This window comes from Lampetra planeri, chromosome 31 (assembly GCF_965212315.1).
Source record: "Lampetra planeri chromosome 31, kcLamPlan1.2.h2, whole genome shotgun sequence".
Lineage (NCBI taxonomy): Eukaryota > Metazoa > Chordata > Hyperoartia > Petromyzontiformes > Petromyzontidae > Lampetra > Lampetra planeri.
In genome coordinates, this window is record NC_136137.1 from 6,478,791 (window position 1) to 6,502,750 (window position 23,960).

At 46.4% G+C, this 23,960-nt stretch overlaps 1 protein-coding gene across 1 annotated transcript; it reads right to left on the reverse strand.

Moving 5' to 3' along the window:
- Positions 1-4,162: 4,162 nt before the first annotated feature.
- LOC144729155 (rho-related GTP-binding protein RhoN-like) lies at positions 4,163-22,448 on the reverse strand. Its single transcript, XM_078609138.1, has 5 exons — positions 20,902-22,448; positions 15,454-15,541; positions 13,234-13,343; positions 5,906-6,040; positions 4,163-5,229 (listed from the first exon to the last, which is right to left on the reverse strand). The coding sequence occupies exons 1-5, from the start codon at positions 21,016-21,018 to the stop codon at positions 4,873-4,875; spliced, it is 807 nt and encodes a 268-aa protein (XP_078465264.1). The 5' UTR covers positions 21,019-22,448; the 3' UTR covers positions 4,163-4,872.
- Positions 22,449-23,960: the final 1,512 nt, after the last annotated feature.

The following is a 23,960-nucleotide window of genomic DNA, read 5'->3' on the forward strand; positions in this document are numbered from 1 at the left end:
TAATATGGCATTTTTTGCGTTTCGTTGGAGTCCTCTTGTCAATACAATCTGCTAACCTTGCAGCATTTGTTCAGCAAGCCTGGCACTGCTGATAATTGCAAAATCTAAACCAGTCTAGAGGTCCATACTCTTTGGTTTTTTTGGTAAAGTCACGTAGGTAAAAAATTAAATTAAAATAAATTAAATCACGACGTTTCGGAGGCAATTCTAGATTTTGAAGCTTTCGTGACTGCAAGGAACACAAGCTTCCGTCTTCAGGTGGCACCGTCACAGCAAAATTGCTGTATCAATTTATTTTAATTTTATTTTTTACCTACGTGACTTTACCGACAAAATCAAAGAGTATGGACCCTTACAGTCACGAAAACTTCAAATCTAGAATCAGTCTAGATGTGTTTTGCTTAAACAGATACTGCTGGATATTGGTTCATAAAGCAAATAAACTCGTGGGAAATGCATGTTTATTTTCATATGAAGACACAACGGAGGTATCCTTATATTTGCGTGTCTCTATTCACAATGTTTCGGTAGTGGCTGTGGGTTGCAACTTCTTCGTAATTGATGACACACTTTGTATTTATCTGTGGCAAGATTAAGATTTAAATATGGAGTTGAAGCCGATTGTAAGAAAACAAATTCTGATGCGGATGTGAACAAGATTTGCAAACAGATCAGCACACAGACATGGGTTTTTGTTTATTTTTTTTTCATGATTTAACGAATCGTGTGAAATACAAAGATAATTGACAGAGTAGCTTGAAGAAATGAAGCACTGCAACGGTGGGATTAATCACAGTCCATATCTAATCACGGAGCCACAACGTTTAATGAAAATAAACATCACAAAATCCATTACTCATGGACACGTGCATTGAAAGTAACATAAAAGAGCCAATTTACTATCTGTATGTGCATTGCAATATGCACCAAGTCACAGACACGGCGACATTTTCAGCACATTTAGCTCCTAATTCAGTTATAGTGCAAAGAGCCAATTTGAATTAAATTGGCACATCAGTTTCCGTCACAGTCTATCCGATACAACTCTGCAAGAGTGCTTTATTATTTTAGAAAACACGGAATTACTTGTGGTTGATAATTGGTTCTTTACCCTTTTATCTGGCAACAAAGCTGACACGTTTTTTTACGAGGAGTCATGTTTGCATAGACCACAATACCTGCAGTCGGAATGCAAACAAAAAACATAACTCTGATAATGTATGCACTGTCCTTGACGTTGATTGGTCCACACCCGAGACAGCTTTCCTTAGAGCATAGTCTCTAAGGAAAGCCTAGTCTCTAAGGAAAGCTGTCTCGGGTGTGGACCAATCAACTTCAAGGACAGTGCATACATTATCAGAGTTATGTTTTTTGTTTGCATTATGACTGCAGGTATTGTGGTCTATGCAAACATGACTCCTCGTAAAAAAGGTGTCAGTTTTGTTGCTAGATAAAAGGGTAAAAAACCAATTATCATATTTTTGACTGGCAAATGAGGTACCAATGGTGTAAATTACTTGTGGTTGCGTAGCCAGCGGTGGCTAGATCACGGCTAACAATGCCGAGCCTGGTGGTCATCCCAGCGGGCCGTGCTTGTGGTGGAGTGCTCGACGCACAATCTCAAGGTTCGTCATCCTCCGCCATCTGTCTGCGACAGGACGAAGGCCTCCCCAAGCCGTTGCTATCCTCCACAAGATCCTGCGACGCAACAATCCATCAAACTCCCGCGCGCGTGCGCCGATTCTTTTCGCTGCACCGCCACGGTGGACACACTCCCAGGCGCGTCCCCCTCCCCTCCTTTGCCGGCCACTCTGCCATGGGCGATGGTTCCGAGTTCCAGACTTTGTCCGCGTGGTTGATTCAGCCTATCACCCCCATGAGATCAATAAGCATAGTGCTACTCTGTTGAAGGTCGACAGTGCTCATCCTATGTGGATATACTGGCCCCCCACCATTGGAATGTGCGATTTTATTGTCTCAGTGTGGTCTGGGACTGTTTTTGTTTTGTTGCCTTGCCCAAGCTGGCATTCAGTATTGGAAAATCGGCAGGAATGTACGTACTCATGCAGTGAGCACTTATATACTTTATTTATCTTAATTTATATTTCGTGACTTGCTTTCCTTTTCTCTATTTTGCACTCTCATCGTTTTTTGTATTTTTTATTGTTGTAACTTCCGACTGGACATCTGTGTAAAAGAGCTTCACAGCTCATCGGATAAAATAAATAAAAATATGTAAGATTCAGATTCCGAATGTGGGATTTCCGCGACTGGTTTAAGGCTACCCAAGGGAAATTAACGCGCCTCCATTGTTCACTTGAGCAGGGGAGACACTTTCAATATTTCTTGACCTGAACGGAGTGGTGGGTTCACAATAAAGCCAATTTACCAGTCAGTGGTAATTTTACCATGTTAACCGGTATCTCCACAGGGCTTTCTTGAAGCCTATAGAATGCTCAATATTATAATTAGAACATGGAAAGGATAGGCCCGCTGTGTGCCAATTTTATCATCCAAATGTTAAATTTGAAAGAAAAAAAAAATCGTTTTCTTTAAATAACTGCCTTGCAAGAACAGAAGCGTGGCGAGTCTAAAATGTAATCGTTGTACTTACACATTTTGGCTTAATAGCAAAATGAAAAGATTGTACCTTACACTCCTCCACCCTGCCACCCCAATATTTTCATCATTTGATCAAATAAAGTCACGACAGATCATTGCCAACAGCTGACGACAAACGCTAACTGGTGAACACGATATCATTTTAAACCGGCCTGATGAAATGCATTATGCACATGATAAAATGAGAAAATATTGCTGCTTGGTTGAAATGTTTCATCGTTACTGGCAAAAATCCACTGGCAATGTCACTCAAATTAAACTTGGATTTGGTACGTGGACATAGCTTGCTAGGAAAGGGAAAAAAACAACAAATTTCTGAATTCCCGTTCCTGGACAGTAACCTTGAAAAGCAATCTTGTGTTTACAACTTAACATCAAACAGCCACTCTTCCTATCAAATCACATTTTTATCATGACAACTATTGGGGAAACAACCACACAAACACGTAAGCACGCACGCACAAAAAAATACAAAGATCCCTCTTTTAGCGTGAAAAGACTGCTGGTGCAAACATTGCTAAGCGAGCACCTGTCAAGTCTGGCAGGACACAGGAAGGTGGCGTTACCAGCACCACCCGATGCCTTAGCTTCCACACCATCGACGTTCAGGATACCGCCACGGCCAAGGATATATTATGAGCTCAAGTCAACCTCTGGAAGCCTCAGCTCAACCAAGTTCTGATGGTGAAAAATTGCCACCGAAGGGCATTGGCAGGAATGTGAACCCAGATCTCTTGAATTTTAAAGTGGTGGTTTAGTTAACATTAATGCCACCGGAGCACAGACATACACAAAGATTTTCCTTACAAGGTCAAGTTCTGTTATCAGGCACCTACTGAGACCGGCAACTAAGGCCAGCATGGCACACAAATGCGTGGTGTGGGCAACACCACAGCCAGCATATAAACATACACAAATGAAAATACACAACGCACAAATAAAACAAAAGATGAATATCCACCGAATAGCCTACAAGTGCTGTTCGCGAACACCTATTATGGCTGGCACAGCACACGAGGGGATGGTGTGGCCAGCACCACGCCGCGCCGCCTTTGTCTCCACAGTGCTGATGTTTACACAACACACCGGTTACTCATTTAGGGCTGGGTCGACCTAGTGGAGGTCCAGCACTGGTTCAGATATCACTGATGTGAGCTGTGGCCGGGAATCACACCCAGCTCACTATATTCATTTAATGCGGCGTTAACCACTTTGCCACTGCTCCACCCGTCTTGGCTCTCACAACAATGAAATCATCGCTCAGAGCCTGCGACATCTTGGTAATAAAGCTTTCGTGACTACAGGGATTCATCTTCTTGGTTCTTTCAGTAAAGTCACGTAGAAGGGAAATAATAAAATAATAAAACATAATAAAATAATTCTCACGACGTTTCGGCCACAACGCAAGCAGCCGTCTTTAGGTGAAGAACAGGTCTGTCGGAAAGACAGTGTCTTGAAGAACAGGTCTGTCGGAAAGACAGTGTCTTTCCGACAGACCTGTTCTTCACCTGAGGATGGCTGCTTGCGTTGTGGCCGAAACGTCGTGAGAATTAGTTTATTATTTTTATTATTTTATTATTTCCCATCCACGTGACTTTACCGAAAGAACCAAGAAGATCTTGCTAATAGTTGGCCATCATGTGCGGGTGTCATAATCTCATCTCCTAGGCTTAAAAACGACCCGCAAGGAGGTGACCAGGTGGCTCAGGGGTCAGAGAGCATTGAGCCAGCACTGCTGATATCAGTGAATCAACTCGGGATTTCAGCTGCCTGCTGACCGCTGTGCCACCACTCGCCACATGCATATAAAGATGCCCCATATAGCCTTTAGCAGACTGTTGGGGCAAGAGCTGCGAGCGGGCACCAATGAAGGCTGACACGGGCATACGAGGGGGTGGGTGGCCAACACAACTCTTGGCTGCCTTTGTCCCCCAAATGTTGATGTTTCACGCATCACACCAGTTACTAATTTCAGGCTGAGTTGACCTAGGGGGGGCAGGACCTGTTCAAATATTCGCCACTGTTATTGCCCTAAAGCGGGAATCGAACTCGGGATACCGGGTTCATAGTGCAGTGCACTAACCACGATACTACCACTCCCTCACACAAAGACAAAGATTCCCCAGTATAGGCCTTAATAGGCTGTTGGGACAAGTGCTTTTAGCGAGCACCTATGAAGGCCAGCAAACAAACACACAAACACACGGACAAATACAAACGCCTGCACACACTCGCCCACAATCAGCGCGGTCACATGATGGCGCAGCTCTTGGCTTTGACGCTGCGCAGGAGTTGCGGGTGAGGGCCCATGTCCGAGCCAGAGGAGCTCTGGGGCAGCTGGGACAACCTCCGCCTCAGCGCTGCGGCCACGCTGGATGCCGGTGGCACTACCGGCGGGGCTCCTCCGCCCGCGGACGTGCCTCTCCGGTGGCCGCTGCCCCGCGTGGCCTTGCCCTTCTTGCCCTTGCCTTTTCCCGAGGCACCCTGCCCCCGGCCCACAGAGGCGAGCGTCGCCATTCGGAACAGGTCGCGGACTCCGTTCTCCGACGTCTTGGCCGAGCACTCCATGTAGCCGGCGGCTCCCATCTGCTTGGACGCGTTGAAGCCCTGCGGGTCACAGGGACGGGCGAACATGCGCAAACACAGACGACAGGTGAGGGACAATCCAGGGCCTTGCCCCACTTCATCTCACCTCTCTCATCTACTTCCATGTCCCCTCTCGTCGTCTTTGTTCACAATCTTCTCTCTGTCTCTCTCTCTCTCTCCCTCCTTCTCCCTGTGCGCAATCTCGTTTTTGGTCCTTTTCCCTCCTTGCACCCCTCCACTGGAATCAACTTTACCTTACATTGAGCAGCATTGCACCATAGACTCACTGCCAGTAAACTTAACACTGCCCGTAGACTGAACACTGCCCATAGACTCAACACTGCCCATAATCTCAAAACTGTCCCATAGACTCAACACTGTCCCTGTATATTAAGCAGTCCCATCTTTAACCTCCTTCCATTTCCCTCTTAAAGCCTCACCTCTTCTCCATCGCCCATTATCTTCCCCTTCCCTCCCTTCGCCCCTCCACTCCTTCCTGTCCCTCCCCTGTAGCCCTTCTGTGATCCCTTCAGTACCCCCACCTCTATCGCCGTCGCTCATTCCTCAACACTTGCAAGCACGAAACCCCGCCATCGAAAATCATTGCATTCCGTCACCGCTTTGGTAAACCACGGCAAGCGCGAGGGACTGGCTTGGCATGCCACGCCACGACACACCGAGCCGGGCCGGGCGCTACCTGGTCGTACGACACGGGGCCGGCGAGAGGCTCGTCCGGATCCCGCAGAGCGTCGGCCTCCGCGCGCAGATCGGCCTTGCAGCCGATGAGCAGCACCTCGGTGCTGGGGCAGAATTCGTGGATCTCACGATGCCACTGTACACGGCAAAAGGGTGGCAGCAATGAGCGTAGCAAAACCGATGCCAGCGTGAAGAGATTTGATTACCCCTTTCCTATGCATTGCGCTGCTCAATCAATCTCGGCCCGCTTTTCCGAACTGAATCGGGTCGCGGGGGCAGTGACTCCACCCCAGGTCGTCTTCCACGCTGCCCTGTCCTCCAACAGCGGCATCAACCGTGGCTCTCTCTCCGCGGCACAGACGCACCACTCCACCCCGGTCGTTCCGGCACGATCGCGGGCGGCCTCGGGGTCTTTTGCCGGGAGGACGTCCTTCGAACGTCATCATTTCGTTGTATTTGTATCTATTTATCAAGTGATTTCTTACACCTTCCGATACTTTGCACTCCTGATCGTGTAGTCTCAAAACGGTGTTAGACCAGAGGATGCCAAAAGGAGATTAGGCTCACAAGAAAGCTGTCTCTGGTGCGGACCAATCAGTTTCAAAGACAACGCATATATTTTATTACAGTACGTTTTTTGTTTGCATTCTGACCACAAATATTGTGGTAAATGCGGACATGATTCCTTGTAAAAGGTTTAAGTTTCGTGTTTTAACATCTTAACACCTGTTATGTTGCCAGAAAAAAGGGGAAAACCTCTTCTCATATTTTGGTACTGGCAAAGGAGGTCGCGTGATGGTTCTCATATGACTCGCCACGAACGTTACCGTGGCCCGAAATCAAACCCGTCAGGTCGCCGAGTTCAAACAGTCGGCTAAAACAATCTCCCGTTATTTCCAAGTTCCAGCATTTTTTTTCTTAAAACCCCACAGACACCTTATCGCAAGCCCTACAGCACTGGAGAGGAAAAGTGGAGCGGTGCCTCTTCAACAGAGCTGCGTTGACCCTGCAGTTGAGTTCATGGAATCCGACAGGATGCTGGGGAGGGGAGGAAGGCGAGCGAGCCAAAGCACCGCGCCCTTTCCCTCCCCGTTCCCCCCTTCCCGTCCCCAACCCAGTGTCCAAACACAACCTGGGCACGAGGGCCACTTGCCCGACATCCCCTTTGGCACCCGTCGATGTGCCTCATTCAACCCAAGCGTGGGCCCACTTGGGATTCAAGTACGTGCAATTTTTTTTTATAATATGAAAATGCCTTTTTATCAACATCGTTATTATCATTAGCCATGTTCAATCCACTGGTGGGTGAATGCCCCCCACCCCCACCACACAACTGCCGCCACCTCTCACAACCGTGCGATGTAGTAAGGGATGGCTTCGCTCCCACAGAAGGCTTGGCTTCGTCCTCGGTGGACTTCCTCTCGGACACGTGTCATTCATTTTCTGATGCGTCGTACGCGTGAAATAACGAAATAATGATGATAACAACAACAACAACGACGACAACGACGTGACCTCAAGTGTCCCCAGTGGTGGGATGTTTCCACAGGCAGGATGTGTGTGTGTGTGGGAACGGTGGTGCAGCGGTTAGTGCGACGCTGCGCTAAGAACCCGGCGACCCGGGTTCGATTCCCGCTCACGGCCAACACCAGTGACGATTATCTGAGCCGGTCCTGGGCTTCCCCTAGGTGGACTCAGCCTCAAATGAGTACCTGGTGCAGTGTGTAAACGTCGTCACTGGGGAGACAAAGGCGGCCGGGCGTGGTGTTGGTCACCCACCCCCTCGTGTGCCGTGCCGGCCTTTATAGGTGCTACTCGCTAACAGCACTTGCCCCGACAGTCTGACTCTCGAGGGATCTCTGTCTTTGTTAGACGTATAACGATCCACTCTCGTCACGATGTAATGAATTGGTTGGGATTCAGGCTCGGATTTAAGAATCTATTGGGGTTATTTTTTAGCATTAAGGTGATTGTAGTGGTGTCTTCTGACAGGAGGTCACGGAAAGCCATTACATGCAACACATACATGGATCGAAAGTCATTGATTACAATGCAATTCGTTGCATGTATGCTGAACAAAAATAACTGAGAGCGATCGATGGATCGATGCATTTTGTGCCCCGAGTACAAATGTATACGTATAGTGCGTGGTGCAAGTAATGCCTTTTTTTCTGTTGCTGCCCTAATTGGTGCTCACCGATGAAAGTACTGGACCATAGCTTGCGGGGATGTGTGTGTTTTTGTGTGCTGTACGATGTGTCGTTTGGCAAAACTGGAGTACCGTGGCTTTGGGCATTTCTATAGCGTGCTTGGTATGCGAGTGCGTACGGCGGCGTGCACGGAGGCTTTTTGCTCAAAGCTTTGCAAAGTGACGAGTGGAGTTGGAACTAAGCTGTCCAAAAATACCAGCGGGCGTCATTTCCAGCGAGACACAACAATGCCGTGAGCTCCGTACATTCATCTCGAGCAACACGGCAAACGCTGCACGTGAGTAACACTTTGACATGTGCACTCATTAAACACAATCGTTGCGTGAGTGAGTGAGTGTGAGTGTGTGGATATATATGGGGAGCGATAGTGTAGCGGTTAGTGCACTGCACTACGAACCCGGCGATCTGAGTTCGATTCCCAGTCGTGGCTATTACGAGTGACGATTATCCGAACTGGTCCTGGGCTTCCCCTAGGTTGACTCAGCTTCAAATGAGTACCTGGTGCGGTATGTAAACATCGCCACTTGGGAGACAAAGGGTGTGGTGTTGGCCACCCACCCCCTTGTGCGCTGTGCCGGCCTTCATAGGTGCTCGCTAACAGCACTTGCCCCAACAGTATGTTAAGGCTACACGGGGAGTTTTTGTCTTTATGTATAATGTAATAATCAGCTCATGTGCAGGTACTGGGTGCCATTGTGGTATTGCAGAATTGTGAGAGTTGGAGATGGATTGGGGGAGGCCTTAATCCAGTGGTGGGTTGACTATGGAGGATGATGATGATGATGATTGTGGTGTACTCTTTGGTTCTTTCGGTAAAGTCACGTAGGTATAAAAATAAAATAAAACAAAAAATAATATATCACGACGTTTCGATCGCAACACAAGCAGTCGAAACGTCGTGATATATTATTTTTTGTTTTATTTTATTTTTCTACCTACGTGACTTTACCGAAAGAACCAAAAAATATGGATTCCTGCAGTCACGAAAGCTTCAAATCAACAATGATTGTGGTGGTGGAAAAAATAATTGTCATGTAGGCCTCCCCACACTCTGTAGGCTTCATGGTGGATGTCTGGCCATACTTCTTCGCTACCCTTGTCAAGCGCGGGTTGTTGAAGGAGACACCCACAATCGGCTCAGACACATCTTGCCACTGATGATAACCATAGCCAGGAATCAAACTCAGCTAGTGCGCTAACCTCTACACGACAACTCCACCCGAGTTACTCATAATATATCCAGAGTAAAATTGTCATAAAAAAAATAATTTGGTACTAATAGAGTTAAGTTTTCAACTGGAAAAATCTGCAAGCCAAAATGTTTGACTTTTAGCTTTCAAAAATCATGGCGCAGAGGTTTCACTCACAGGGCAAGTTCAGCCTAGAGCTCTACATTGCTTTAAGTCGCGCCCTGAACACTTACACCCGTGTAAAATCCCCATCGTCAGTGAACCAAGTAATTCACCACCCATGGGGGATGACACTAAGTCTGATAGAAAACAGGCAAAGCTAAACAATATTGAAACCATCGGGGTATAATTTTTTCCCCCCTTTGCTTAGGAACTTGGGACTGATTTCTGTGTTGGCAGAAAAAAACTGAAAAATCCAGACAGATGTGATTAGGCTGTTTTTCCAACCAAACACTTAAAGACGTTTCCTTTCCTCCGACACGTAACTTAAGCCTTTGATGTGTAGCATCAACATTATTGCCGCTTACGCTTAACTATCCTGACCTTGCCATTGCGACAGGGTTTGCCAAGGCCTAAACAGTGTTTAGTGTATCACGGTAAAATTAAGACATCGCAGTTCATTGCAAATTCCACAATGATCAGTTTAGCGATTGTAACTTAAATTATGCAAACTGAACAAAAAAAGCTGAAAGGCACACCAAGTACGGAGAGGTGTGTGCTTGGAATTCGACTCAAGAGACAGAAAGAAGAACACGTGGATCAGAGAACTACGCAGGTTAAAGGCATCATATTGACACTTAAGAAAAAGTGAGTGGAGGGACGATGGTGGGTGGTGAACACTAACAATGGAGTGGCAGCGAGAGAACATCCACCGTGGAGATTGAGCAATGAATTCAGCTCACGCGTAGGTCATGGATGGATCGTTACTTTTGCAGGACTGTGAGAGATGGTGAGGGATTGGGAGAGGCCTTCATGCAGCAGTATATCGATCATGACTGATGATTGATGATAATAATATCTCATAATGGAAATTCTTACTGGTAGGAACCACCTGGTTCCACCAGCCCACAGGGGATTATTGTGTCCGTCCGTCCGTCGTGCATCCAAAAATGGGAGGGGTGGGGCTGGGTGGAGAGGGGAGGGTGGGGAGGGGCTGGGTGGGGAGTGGCTGGGTGGGGAGGGTGGGGCTGGGTGGTGGGTGGGAGGGGTGGGGCTGAGTGGGGAGGGGAGGGGCTGGTCACCCCGTGGTGCCCTTATAAAACTCAACGTTTAACCTACTCACGCCGGCTTGTGCCCGCCCTCACAGTCGGGCATATTTGCGGAATACACCACGCCGCCGTTGACCCTGGCCATTGACCGAGCAACCCAACGTTCCTACCAGCTCCCTCCGCAGGAATGTGTTTACTACCGTCAAATAGTTTTTTTCTGGCAATACTTTTGAACAGTATTTTCGAAATTATCAAAAAATACAACTTATAATCCTTTCTAAAAAAAATTGTATTACCGGTTTGTAATACTGTACGCAGTTAATGCCATTTTCACTTTTATCGTAACAAACACCCCACCAACAAATGTTCGGCTTCAACTTGAGTTGAGATGCTCAAAGTATTCACACGTAAACAAGCCGCGAGGAAAACGACTCCCAGAGTCCGTGGCATTTGTCATTTCCCCAGTTGAAGGCACTTCCTTTCTGCAATGTCAGATTTGTCCCAATAAGTACCCACTGGCTGCGTCCGCAGTCAGCTGTCACGAGCCAGCGTCTGACTCGAGCCAAACATTTCGTGAAAATTCTTCATTGCAAAAACGTACAAAGCAGTTCGCTTCGCTTTTGAATATATCGGAATGCGGGACAATGGCTCGAAAAATCAACAACCTGGGCAAGTATGGCTGTACTGTATCTAGCAAAGTGCATTCATGGATGGAAATGTTTTACCCTTCTTAATCATCCCATTACCACACGGTGTTTTTTTTAATCCAAGAGCTGAATATTTGTTAAATTCAGGGCCTGAGCAACCTCCCGGCATGTGGAGAGATGTGTCGGGCACAGTGTCGTGCAACACGCTGCACAACCCCGACACACATCGGAGAGCTTCATGGCAAATCCGGGGAAACCCATGTAGCAATTCTTGACCACTCAAACAAGATATTGGGTGGTACCCATTTCCACTGGCTGCTCTAAGCCGCTGCTGGACATTGTACGTTACCATGGTGGGGGCCAGACTTTCCCCAGTCGGTGAACCACTGTTGACTTGTACAAGGTGCTCATTTTAACGGCCTCGTAGGGATGATTCGGATTTGATTGTGAGTTGATTGTTCAAATGCAGCAGCACAGCCTGGCCAGCCGGAAGGGACGTGCATACAAACATTCAGCCAAGTTGAATCACCACGGTACATCCAGCTTAAAATTGAGTGGACATAGCAAATGCAGACCCTTGTCCATGACTTAACTAGCCTTGACAAGAAACCAAATGCAATACAATCTGAATTCATGAAAGCATCTGAATGTGACTGCATCTCGAGATGCTATACAGAATCAGTGGGCATGCTTAAGTTATAGACAGGAGGCAGTCAGCCATAAACAGATCAGAAGGGTGGCTTGGACATGGACTCAAAGAGGAGTAGGCAGTCAATGGCATTGATGGCTGGGAGAGTGTAGCCAAAAGCCAAATGCGTCTTATTGTGAGTTCATATTCTTAGGTTGTTTCGGTAAAGTCACGTAAGTAAAAAACTAAAATTAATAAAAGTAAAATAAAAATAAAATAAAAATCATTTTTATTTTACTATTATTCATTTAAATTTTTTTACCTACGAAGACTTTACCGAAACAACCTAAGAATATGAATCCTTGCAGTCACGAAAGCTTCCAATCTAGAATTGTGAGTTCAGTCCAAGAGTGCAATCTCCTTGACCTGGATTTGAACCTTTGCACTGTGCGTCGAGCACTCTAAGGACACTGCCCCGTGGCAGAATCTTAAGAGTCAGGAATGGCCTTAGTTAGAATGTTGTGGCCGTATTGCGCATAGCTCAACGTTATTGCAACATTATTACGCTTTATCAGTTCTAAATAATTCAAGTGAATCAATTTTATGTTTGTTCCGTTTCAGTTGCAATTTTAATTTAAGTTTTTGTTTCAACATTCTTAGGGTCGCATTTGTTTCCTAATTACTCACTTGCAAATAAAAATGAGATCTCGCCAGTGTTAGATAAAGGGGGGAAAACTGTAAATAATCTAATGTCTGCTCGGCATAGTTCTCCGAGTAGAGTCACAGATTCACATTGCAATGATTGTGAGATAATATTCCTATCAGGGTTAACTCCGCACATCATCATTACAATCATCATTATTGTCACCATTATGATCATTGTCATCATCAGAATAAGCCATCATTATCGTGACTATCATCATCTGTCAGAATCACCATGATTATTGTCATCTTCATTACCATAATCATCCACTTCATCACGATCATCATCACTTTTGCTAAGTGTGCACCACTCTTAGAGCAGGGAAGCCACCACCAGTTGTGTTGTGGAAAGTCTGAGCCCTGCCACAGGAACGTACAATTTCTACCAGTCTGCAGATATGCTACTGCTCATTTACACTATGAGATCTCTTTTACCAGTGGCAAAATATAGCAGTAGGTTTTTACCCTTTTAAACTGGTACAAAAGCCGTCTCGGGTGTGGACCAATCAACTTAAAGGACAGTGCATATTATCATTATCAGAGTTGCTTCTTTTTGTTTGCTTTTTTGACTACTTGTGTTGTGGTTATTGCAAACATGATGCCTTGAATAAAGGTGTCAGTTTTGTACCAGTTTAAAAGGGTAAAAACCTACTGCTATGCTACTGCTCAACACAGCATCGGAACAAGTCGACCTCTCAAACAAACGTTTAAATTTTGTTTTAGGGGGGGGGGGGGGTTACTTACCTTTTTGAGCACGCTATCGAGAGTCTCGGGCCGGCTGATGTCAAAGCAAATGAGCACAGCGTCCGAGTCGGGATAGGAGAGTGGCCGGACGTTGTCGTAATACGGGGACCCTGGGCACACGCGGCCACAACACACAACGTGTACGTCAGGCTGGTAACGAACTATTAAACTATAATACTTAATTTTTTTGTATTTTAACCCGGTAAGGCCCACTGAGCTATGTAGCTCTTTTTTCATAAGCGACCTGGCCACAAATGATTGCCCAATGAGGTGGCTTATGACGTGGAAATTTAAAGCAGCCAAATACTCTAAAAACCGGAGGACCTCGAGAAAAATCCACGCGACCATGGGAAGAACATGGAAACTCCAAATATAGAGCAGGGATCAGGGTCGGGATCGAACACCACCACCACCTCCTGCATACCAGGCGAGGTAGTTAACATCTCGCCACTGCGGCGCCAGAGGTCACCACTGAGAACCTGGGTTTGAATCCAGGTATCTTCCCGTGATTCATCCGGGGTTCTCAAGTGTGGTGAATCGATTGTTTTAGGCCAGTCACCAATGACTGCACAAAAAAAAAACACCGTCACTTAAAAAAAATGGTTCTGCACTTCAATGACGGACAAAGGAAGGAACGTGCCCGAGAAAGATGATTGCCGTGGAAATGGATTAATCATATTCAGTGGTGGACAAAACATGGCTAATGATGGGTCTGCCAAGGGGTAGCCATTTAATTGAAACGACCCATCAAAGAAGCGTGACACATTCAACTTAAGCGATCATTTTTATGAGAACAGTACATTTATATTTTAGTGCAATGTGTAAACGCCGTGAGATTTAGTGGCACGCTAATATGTGTGGTGTACAGTGAACCAGCAATAGCTGAATTATATCTGTGAGGAGGGCTTCAATGCTGAAGGCGACCAACGAGGTTGCACACACTCACACGCTCATGCATTTTAACAAAGGACCTGAAAGCAAATGTAGGACATTCAACAAACGTACGTATGTATGTTGAACTTCTTATTGGTTCTTTCGGTAAAGTCACGCGGAATGGAAATAATAAAATAATAAAATTAATTCTCACGACGTTTTGGCCACAACGCAAGCAGCCGTCCTCAGATGAAGAACAGGTCTGTCGAGAAGACAGAGTCCGACAGACCTGTTCTTCACCTAAGGACGGCTGCTTGCGTTGTGGCCGAAACGTCGTGAGAATAATTTTATTATGTTTTATTTTTATTATTTTATTATTTCCACTCTACGTTACTTTACCGAAAGAACCAAGAAGATGAATCCCTGCAGTCACGAAAGCTTTAAATCGAAATATGTTGAACTTCTTTCACACTGTACGTAGCTAACTGTGCTAATCTGAGGTGTGGGGGGAAGGACGTCAAACTATACACAAAAAGCAGTTATAAAGAAATTCGTTTTCAATTTAAATTTTAAAGTGCATAGCTCCAGTGGCTTTATAAATGGCTGGAAAAGCCCATCTGAAAGTGTGCGATGCGGCGACCGTCTTTGTTCGATGGTTAGCCAAAAGCTGCTGCTGCTGCTGCGAAGGTGACCGGGGTTCGCCTGATGATTTATGCTCCTTGACGAGATCAGCAAGGCATTGTGGTTCATTTGTGGCAAGCACTTTGTGTGTAATGAGTGCGACGTCATAACCATTAAGCGGATCACCTTCACGCCAGTCTGCATGGCTTGCACTCAATTCAGAGTTCAGGTCGGCCTATCAAATTTCGATTCGACATCACGAAGCATTTTCCTACCGTCTATTTTTCAAGCAGACCCACAATACGTTCAGTGACATCCGCCACAAGACAAAGGCCGTTTGAGTGGCCGCGATTTAAAGGGCCACTTTATTTCCAACACAAATTACCCGGTGGCTGTAAATGGGAATGCAATTGTCAACTCCGTGGAAATTGTCTCTGCGGCGAAGAGCGCCAGCTCCTCGGCTGGGGTTACGTCACGCGTAATGAATTGCTGCACTGCAACAAATGAGCTTTCCAAATTGCCACCGTTTACACCGTGTTGATGGTACTCCAGTGCAATTTGGCTACGTGCAGCGTTGAAATGCGGACACATCTCAAGATGTTGGAACAGAAACAGTGGGCACATTAATTTTACGGAGAGACAGTCATAGGCGGAGGGGATTTAAATATATACACAGTATAGATACACACGGCAAATATTTACATCCTGCAAGCAAAGGTTTCTCACCTGAAGTGTCCCACATGTTCAACTCAATCGTCTGCCGCTCAATCTCAAAAGTTGCCGTGTAGTTCTCAAACACAGTGGGTACATAATTCTGTTGAAAGAAGAAAACAAACGTCATGAATTGTTGTGCTGTGGCATTTTATTTCAGAGTTATTCCCTCAGGTTCCTGATGATTTGCTTTGTTAAAAGACATTTTTCATTTTTGTTCAAAAAATAATGTAGTCGTTCTTTTATAACGTTTCGACCAGTTCCCGATTCCTGTAACATGTTCAGCATGTACCAATATTTGCTATTTCTATAGCGACCTATGTAATCATGATTGCAACTAAGATCTGTTTTGTATAACATGCGTACTGCCGCAAGACGGCCATGAATTTGAGCCAAGCAGCTAATTGGGCCCTTCCTGCTCAAGTAAATAAATTCTGAAATGTAACAAAAAATCTTATTTCAGGCACTGTCCAAATGTAAAAATGTAGAAACTAAATAAGATCTTGAGACATAGTGAGGGTTCATATTCTTAGGTGTTTTTGGTAAAGTCACGTAGGTAAAAAAATTTAAATTAATAAAAGTAAAATAAAAATAAAATAAAAAATCACGACGTTTCGGAGGCAACATAAGCTTCCGTCTTCAGGTGGAACCGTCACAGCACGATAGCTGTATCAAGTGAAAAAAGTGGAAGAAAAAAATCATAGTGAGGGCTTAGAACTTTACCATTACTGGGGTGGCTTAGAGGCCCAAATATCACAGCACTGAGGAACGGCATTCGAATCTGGGTTTCAGCCGCTTATAAATTAAACAGTGTGCTTAAGTGGCATGAGTTTGATGGTCTCACGATTTAGTCACAAATGACTGCACAAAAAATTAGGTTAATACATAACTTGACTGAATTCCGGTTACTGCTGCTGCTGGCATCTCCAGAAGCTGTAATTAAACTGCAATTGTGCATGGGGAAAGCTTAACAGAACAAATACTCAACACGGAGCCCAACCCTGAAATCAGCACTCGTACAATTGCATCTTGTTAAATTAAAATAGCCTAAAATATGCATACATTTAATATTTGCAATGGCAAAATAAATACTTTCCATCTATTTCCTTCATTAATCGATTAATAGACAATCATCTTCTTGGTTCTTTCGGTAAAGTCACGTAGAAGGGAAGTAATAAAATAATAAAAATAAAACATAATAAAACAATTCTCACGACGTTTCGGCCACAACGCAAGCAGCCGTCCTCAGGTGAAAACCAGGTCTGTCGAAGCGACAGCGAAGCGACAGCGTCTGAATTCAGATGCTTTAAATCGAAATAGACAATCAGTTTTCATTTGTTATCTAGCAGGGCAGGCATGAGAACTATATTTCCATAGAGTCAACGACAGTGAAAATTCGTGCCATTTAGACAGCAGGCAATTTTTCAAATTAGATATTTGATCAAAGAGTCTGACTACACAATGTCCTACTCTTGTGAAAGCTAATGTCTCATGACTTTAAATGTACATTTTATGGAAGATGATGTAATGTATTTAATAACATCCACAGATAGAAAGTACCAGGTGCCTGGAGTGGTATTTGAATGATCAGCCAAATACAAATGGTTTGAGTGGTGAGTAGGAATATAGTAATACATCAACTCAATGATTCAAATAATTTCTAATGCTCACTATACGTACATCGAAATGCGTGGTTAAAAGTAAATTATCTACTGCTGTGTTTCAACATTACATTATTTACAATTTATGTAAACCGTCAATCTCATGCACTCTGCTAAGAGTTGGCTCATCATTTGGCAATACAACTGACTAGGGTGGAGTGGTGGTGTAGTGGATCGCACACCACGCTATGAACTGGATGTCTTGAGTTGCATTCCTGGCCACAGCTCGCATCGGTGGTGAATGAAATCTGAACCGATCCTGGGCCTCCCAAAGTCGCTTCAGCCTTAAATAAGGACCTGGTGTGCATTTAGTAAATACTGTATCAGCACTGGGGGTAGCACTGCTTGGTCACAACAACACCCCTCGTGTACACATGTGGTCTAAAAATGTGCTCTCTAAAACAGGGCTTTCCCGTACAGTCTGTATGGCTATATGGGGGTCTATGCTTTTAGATTATCCTTCAGCCCTTCGTCAATCCACTGCCGGATGAAAGCCGCCGGTCCATGCTATCGGTCAGAGGGGATTGTTTAACCGTACTTCACCACGCCGGTCAATGCGGGTTGGTGAATGATGGGGGATGATATCACTCGCAACCGATGCTACCCGCGGAGGCCAGGAATCGAACTCTTGACTGCACCACTGCCCTCACATCCATCGATGCTTTCTGTGTGCGTATTTACGTGTCTTGCTCCTTGTGTAAGCCAACAAAGGCCCTCTTTGTGTTGGTGAACTCGTGCAGATGCTCCCTAATTCAAATGTGCCCCCATCGGAAGGGGCATTACATTAACAACCACCCCACCGCCCCCCCCCCAGTCTCCCGCCTTCTTAAGAAAACATAACCGCGTGTGTGGACCCCACATAGCAACCGAGCCACCCATGGGAATAGCCCAACCAAGGCACTTTAAAACAATGCTGGCATTGTCACATGCGGTCAGAATTAACGCGCGGCCAATGAGCCCGGAGAAAAAAAAATCACCGCAGCTATGTAGCGATTAAACACAACCAGACGTTAGCATTCGAGTATTATGACTGATTCATCACAATCGGTTGTCCCTTCCATCATTGCAATGGAGTAGTTCAATTGCATTTACATCGCCCGGCTGTTTCACCCTATTGTGTCCACGCACAGTGCGCACTTTCATTTGCACCGCACAAATTGCATTTCAACCTCCCCCGTCACACCCTCTGCATTGAACAAACGTAGACATGCATTTGTAATACACAATGCGACATAGACAAATAATAAAACTCACACACATGACCCCCCCTCACCCCTCCATGGCCTAAACAGACTTGGGGCAAGTGCTGTTAGAGAGTATTTAGGAAGCCAACACGGGCACATGGCAAGGTGAGGGTGGCCTGCACCACACCCGGCCGTCTTTGTCTCCCCAGTGCTGATGTTTACCCATTACATGTACTGTACATGTGTGTATTCATACACACACACACACACCATATTCCATTTGCATACATACATCGACAGACCATATATACAAACGCAATTACATACACCACATACATGTATACATCTTTTCTAGATTTGAAGCTTTCGTGACTGCAAGGATTCATATTCTTAGGTTTTTCGGTAAAGTCACGTAGGTAAAAAATTTAAATTAATAAAAGTTATCGTGCTGTGACGGTTGCACCTGAAGACGGAGGCTTGTGTTGCCTCTGAAACGTCGTGATTTTTATTTTATTTTTCATTTTACTTTTATTAATTTTAATTTTTTACCTACGTAACTTTACCGAAAAAACCTAAGAATACATGTATACACACATAACACCAAACACATACATTCACACAGACGCACATGCGAAAAATTACATGCCCTGCCAATACGCCACTAACCTTGGCCTCCACCACACACACATTCATTAGCATAACGCACACAATGCACCATACACAATACATCCAGATACACCAGGGACAAAGATCCCCCGTGTAGCCTTAACAGACTATTGGGGCAAGTGCTGTTAGCGAGCACCTATGAAGACCGGCACGGCACATGAGGGGGTGGGTGGCCAGCACCACGCCCGGCCACCTTTGTCTCCCCAGTGGCGATGTTTACACATCGCACCGGGTACTTGTATAAGGCTGCTGAGTCTGAAATGAGTTCCACAATACAATCTGCATTCACAACATGCGCCATGCACATTGCATTAATGTACACAATACAGTACACATATACACAATACACATGTACAATACATCAACATTCACACATCCTATACACCACACACACATCACTTACCACATAAACATTCACACCACCATACACACCATTCAACACTACACTCCAGCATTCATGTTCATGCAACGTGGCCGCGCATACTGCGAATTAATGCACACACGCTACACACCCCATGGCACACACATCATGTGCTATAACATAACAACAACACTTACATTCACAGAAAACCACACACCAGGTTGTCATTCAAGGCCGAGTCGACCTAGGTTGCGAACGCAAAGTGCCCTAACTACTGCGACTCCGCTCCCACCACACACACACACAGCGCGCTAACCACTGCGCCACCGCTCCCCACACTCACTACACGCACACACAGCACGCTAACCACTGCGCCACCGCTCCCCACACACTCCACACACAGCGCGCTAACCACTGCGCCACCGCTCCCCACACTCACTACACACACACAGCGCGCTAACCACTGCGCCACCGCTCCCCACACTCACTACACACACACAGCACGCTAACCACTGCGCCACCGCTCCCCACACACTCACTCCACACACACAGCGCAATAATCACTGCGCCACCGATCCCCACACACTCACTACACACACACAGCACGCTAACCACAGCGCCACCGCTCCCCACACACTCACTACACACACACAGCACGCTAACCACAGCGCCACCGCTCCCCACACACTCACTACACACACACACAGCACGCTAACCACTGCGCCACCGCTCCCTACACTCACTACACACACACACAGCACGCTACCCACTGCACCACCGCTCCCCACACACTCACTACACACACAGCACGCTAACCACCGCGCCACCGTTCCCCACACACTCACAACACACACACAGCGCGCTAACCACTGCGCCACCGCTCCCCACACTCACTACACACACAGCACGCTAACCACTGCGCCACCGCTCCCCACACACTCACTACACACACAGCACGCTAACCACTGCGCCACCGCTCCCCACACACTCCACACACACAGCGCGCTAACCACTGCTCCACCACTCCCCACACACTCCACACACACAGCACGCTAACCACTGCGCCACCGCTCCTCACACACTCCACACACACAGCGCGCTAACCACTGCGCCACCGCTCCCCACACACACAGTGCGCTAACCACTGCGCAACCGCTCCCCACACACTCACCAGTCACCACACACACACACACACAGCGCGCTAACCACTGCGCCACCGCTCGACCGCCCGGCGGACAATAGGTGGCGACTTGGCTGAGATTGCGCGGACGAGAAGAGAGATCGTTGCACGGACTGCGACCTCGTCTGCTCTATTGCCCTGCGCTGTCTATCGCTCGTCAAGAGTCGTGCCGAGCGAGGGCACATCGCGAAACCGTGGGGAGGAGAATTCAGCACGGATTGGGGGAACGTGGCACGGCAAAGAGAGACAGAGGCACCCCCCTCCCCCCCGGCAGCACAGACGGAGAGCGAAAGGGACAGAGAGACAGACAGGGTCGAGCTGATCATCAGGAGGAAGCGGTAGGACACGGGGACAAAGCGAAGGACAAGACAATGGGTTGGGGATGATCGAGGACAAAGATGAGTTTCTCGCCTCGGGGAATCGCTCCTTGGCGAACACCGAGATGAGCGCCGTTTTCCCGCAGCGGCTGTCTCCGACCAGCACCACCTTGCAGCGAGGAGCCGGGCTCCACGTTCTCATCACCAGCATCCTCCTCCTTGCTACTGCTGCTGCTTCTCCTGCTGCTGATTCTTCAGCTGTGGTTGCTTCTGGCAGCGACAACGCAGACCGTTCAGTCGGCCAGCAAGACGACAGAGATGGCACACGGCCACGCACTGGGTTTTATATATGACTCGAGGTGTCCTGCTGCCACAACTGCCTTGTGGCACTGTCGTGTGTCACCCCCGATTAGCGAACGAAGCAGCGACCTGCGTCTACACACGTTCGTGTTTGTGTACTGTTTGTTTGCTGTAACGTTCTTACCCCGTGCCCCCCTACTGGACACGTGTGAAAAAAAAGAGCTTGATAGCTCATCGGATTTCTCCAGTATAAATATAAATATTCCGATTCTTGAAAATGAAAAATGTTCTGTCCCGTGTCGGACTGTGCTGTATCACGACTGGCCCCGTGTCAAATTGTCCTGTGATGTGAAATCCACAGCAAGAAATTGTTCTTGCTGTGGATTTCGCACCTGATGACGGTTGCTTGTGTTGCAGTCGACACGTCGTGAGAATTTTTATTGTTTTATGTTTATATTATTTTATTATTTCCCTTCTACGTGACTTTACCGAAAGAACCAAGAATATGAAACTATATCCTGTTCTGCAAAATAATGCCCCGTTCTGTCTATTGAGAATGCAATGAGGCTATCCTGCCTTTGAAGAATATATTAGTATTAGTATTATTATCCTCTAGCATCATGGTCCTGTGTTGTATGACCTGTCAGGCTGCCCTCGATCATACCCGACCTGCCCGATTGGCGTAAAATGCTGCATAACCTCCATCAACTCGCATTGACCTGCGTGGTGAAGTATGGTCAAATACCCCCACACCCCACACCCATCTCCCAATGACACGCACGGTACGGGGAGGCCCTCACCCAGCAGTATATTGACAAAAAAAGCCAATAGGTGTTCACACAAACACAATCTACATCAGATCCAGTTCAATTATGACGCTCAACACCCAACAAAAGCCTGACCTGTTCCATCTCTCGCCATCCCTATCGTTCATTACACAACGCGAGGCTCACCTGCGACACCTTGACATGCCATCGCAACGCACATTTGCCTGTTGCACATTTTAAACAATTGCACGACCTCTCTCGTTAAAAGCTGAGATTCGTCTGCCCCGTCCCATAAAACGACGACCGTTTCATTACCCCCCGTTGTATAATATCAACGCCGACGCGCATATCAACGCCGACCAAATTGCCCCTGCATCAACACAAACGATCCCCTATAGGGCGAGACACCTGGCCAGTGAACCTGCATTGCAGTTGCCGAATTGCAACGCAGGATTATTGCGCTCCGCTCAGCGCCGTCGCTCTGCGATTGTCCTCCACGGTACGCGCATGACGATCGTCAGGAACGAAAATCGCTCAATCGCGCTGTTTTTTTATCCGTAAAATAATAAAGTAATCTGCGCGATGCAGGCTCGACGGAAGGCGCAAGCGCATTGATTCGCACCGATGGCGTGAGACGAGCAGCGTCACCAAATCGGAGAAGACATTCGTGGTGCCGTAGACTTATACCCACGGCAGACTGACACGCAAAACGCTATCGGCACGACGGAAACACGCAGTGCTCGCGAGGCTGCACCGATGAGAGAGCCCTCCCTCTCGTCCGTGCGGATCTCACACACACACGGGCAAGGCAAGTGTTTGGGCTATTTTATTTATATTTTTATTTCTACAATATTATACGTGCCGCTGACGTCATGGTCACTTGTGAATGGAGCGGGTCGAAACCAATGAGATTCATGCTGCATCCGACGCCGCACAATGTTGTCTTTCACAGAGCACGTGTTTAATGACTTGAGCCAATCGTACTCAATGGGGGGGGGTCTATAAAATTAGTTACAGCTTTGTGGGAGGTTTAGCAGTGGTTGGGTAAATTAAGAGACTGTGAGCAACTGCCATGGGATTGTGGAATTGCCCAACACGGACTCAGGATCTGCACATTAGAACTGCGAGACACATTAACTCGACGCAATGATGTAATGTCAGCAAGTTAAATTGGCAAGCCATGTAAGAGTTGGAAGTACTGCGCACAATATATGAACACATTTTGCATGTTTTAAAAGTGTTATTTTAAAAGGCTTGATTCATTAAGGAATGACTGATTATGTCAGTGATAGGGATGATTTCAACTCTCATGAGGTGTTAATTTCCACGACTGCTATTATCAAGTGTACACCATTTTCTCCGCAGTGTATGTTAATGACCCTGTAACATGTCGTTTATTTGCAGAGCATTTTGAAACTAGGGACTCAAGTTCTATTTCCGACCACGGCTAATATCAGTGTCGAGTGATAACCTAACGTCCTGTGCCACCACCCTTCCAACGGCACTGACCAGCGACACACCGGTTCAATCAACCACTCCTTAATGGCTGACAGCACGTGGCCACCTTCATCCAGCAGTCAAGTCATGCCATCACCAAAAATATATATTTTGGAAGTGGGTAGTAATTCTTGTCTGGTGATGCCCATCCTTTGACTACGTTTGGGTTCTCGAATTATAGGTGGAAGGAAAAACACATTTCAATAAGTCAATACAGTAATAGCAACAGCATTCGATTGTGTAATGTATACAGCATGCAACTTAACTAATGTGAAACAATACACATTTTTACAATGGACAATTCGATTTTGGCCAATCCTATAATTAAACATGGATTTCAAGCATGTTGGTGATAAGATCAACAAGATTTTGTTCAACCAGAGTTTTGGTGTCGTTAGCCTCTTGGCCTTCTGGACCAGTTTTCCAATAGCAAACGAAGCAGGCAAACTCTGGAATGTTTTGACATTCTTGGGCTCGACAATTCACGTGTGAATAATAGTTTGTATATTTGTGTTAAACAGGCCCTGTAGTACGAGGTGGTTTCTTGTCTGTTTTTCTTTACGTGGTAAGAGACGTATGTCTCTTATGC

Coding starts and splice junctions, on each gene's coding strand:
- LOC144729155 (XM_078609138.1), bottom strand. CDS start 21,018: ATGCTGGTGATGAGAACGTGGAGCCCGGCTCCTCGCTGCAAGGTGGTG. Junction 15,542..20,901: donor CCAAGGAGCGATTCCCCGAG/GCGAGAAACTCA, acceptor TTCTTTCAACAG/AATTATGTACCCACTGTGTT. Junction 13,344..15,453: donor GAACATGTGGGACACTTCAG/GTGAGAAACCTT, acceptor GCGTGTGCCCAG/GGTCCCCGTATTACGACAAC.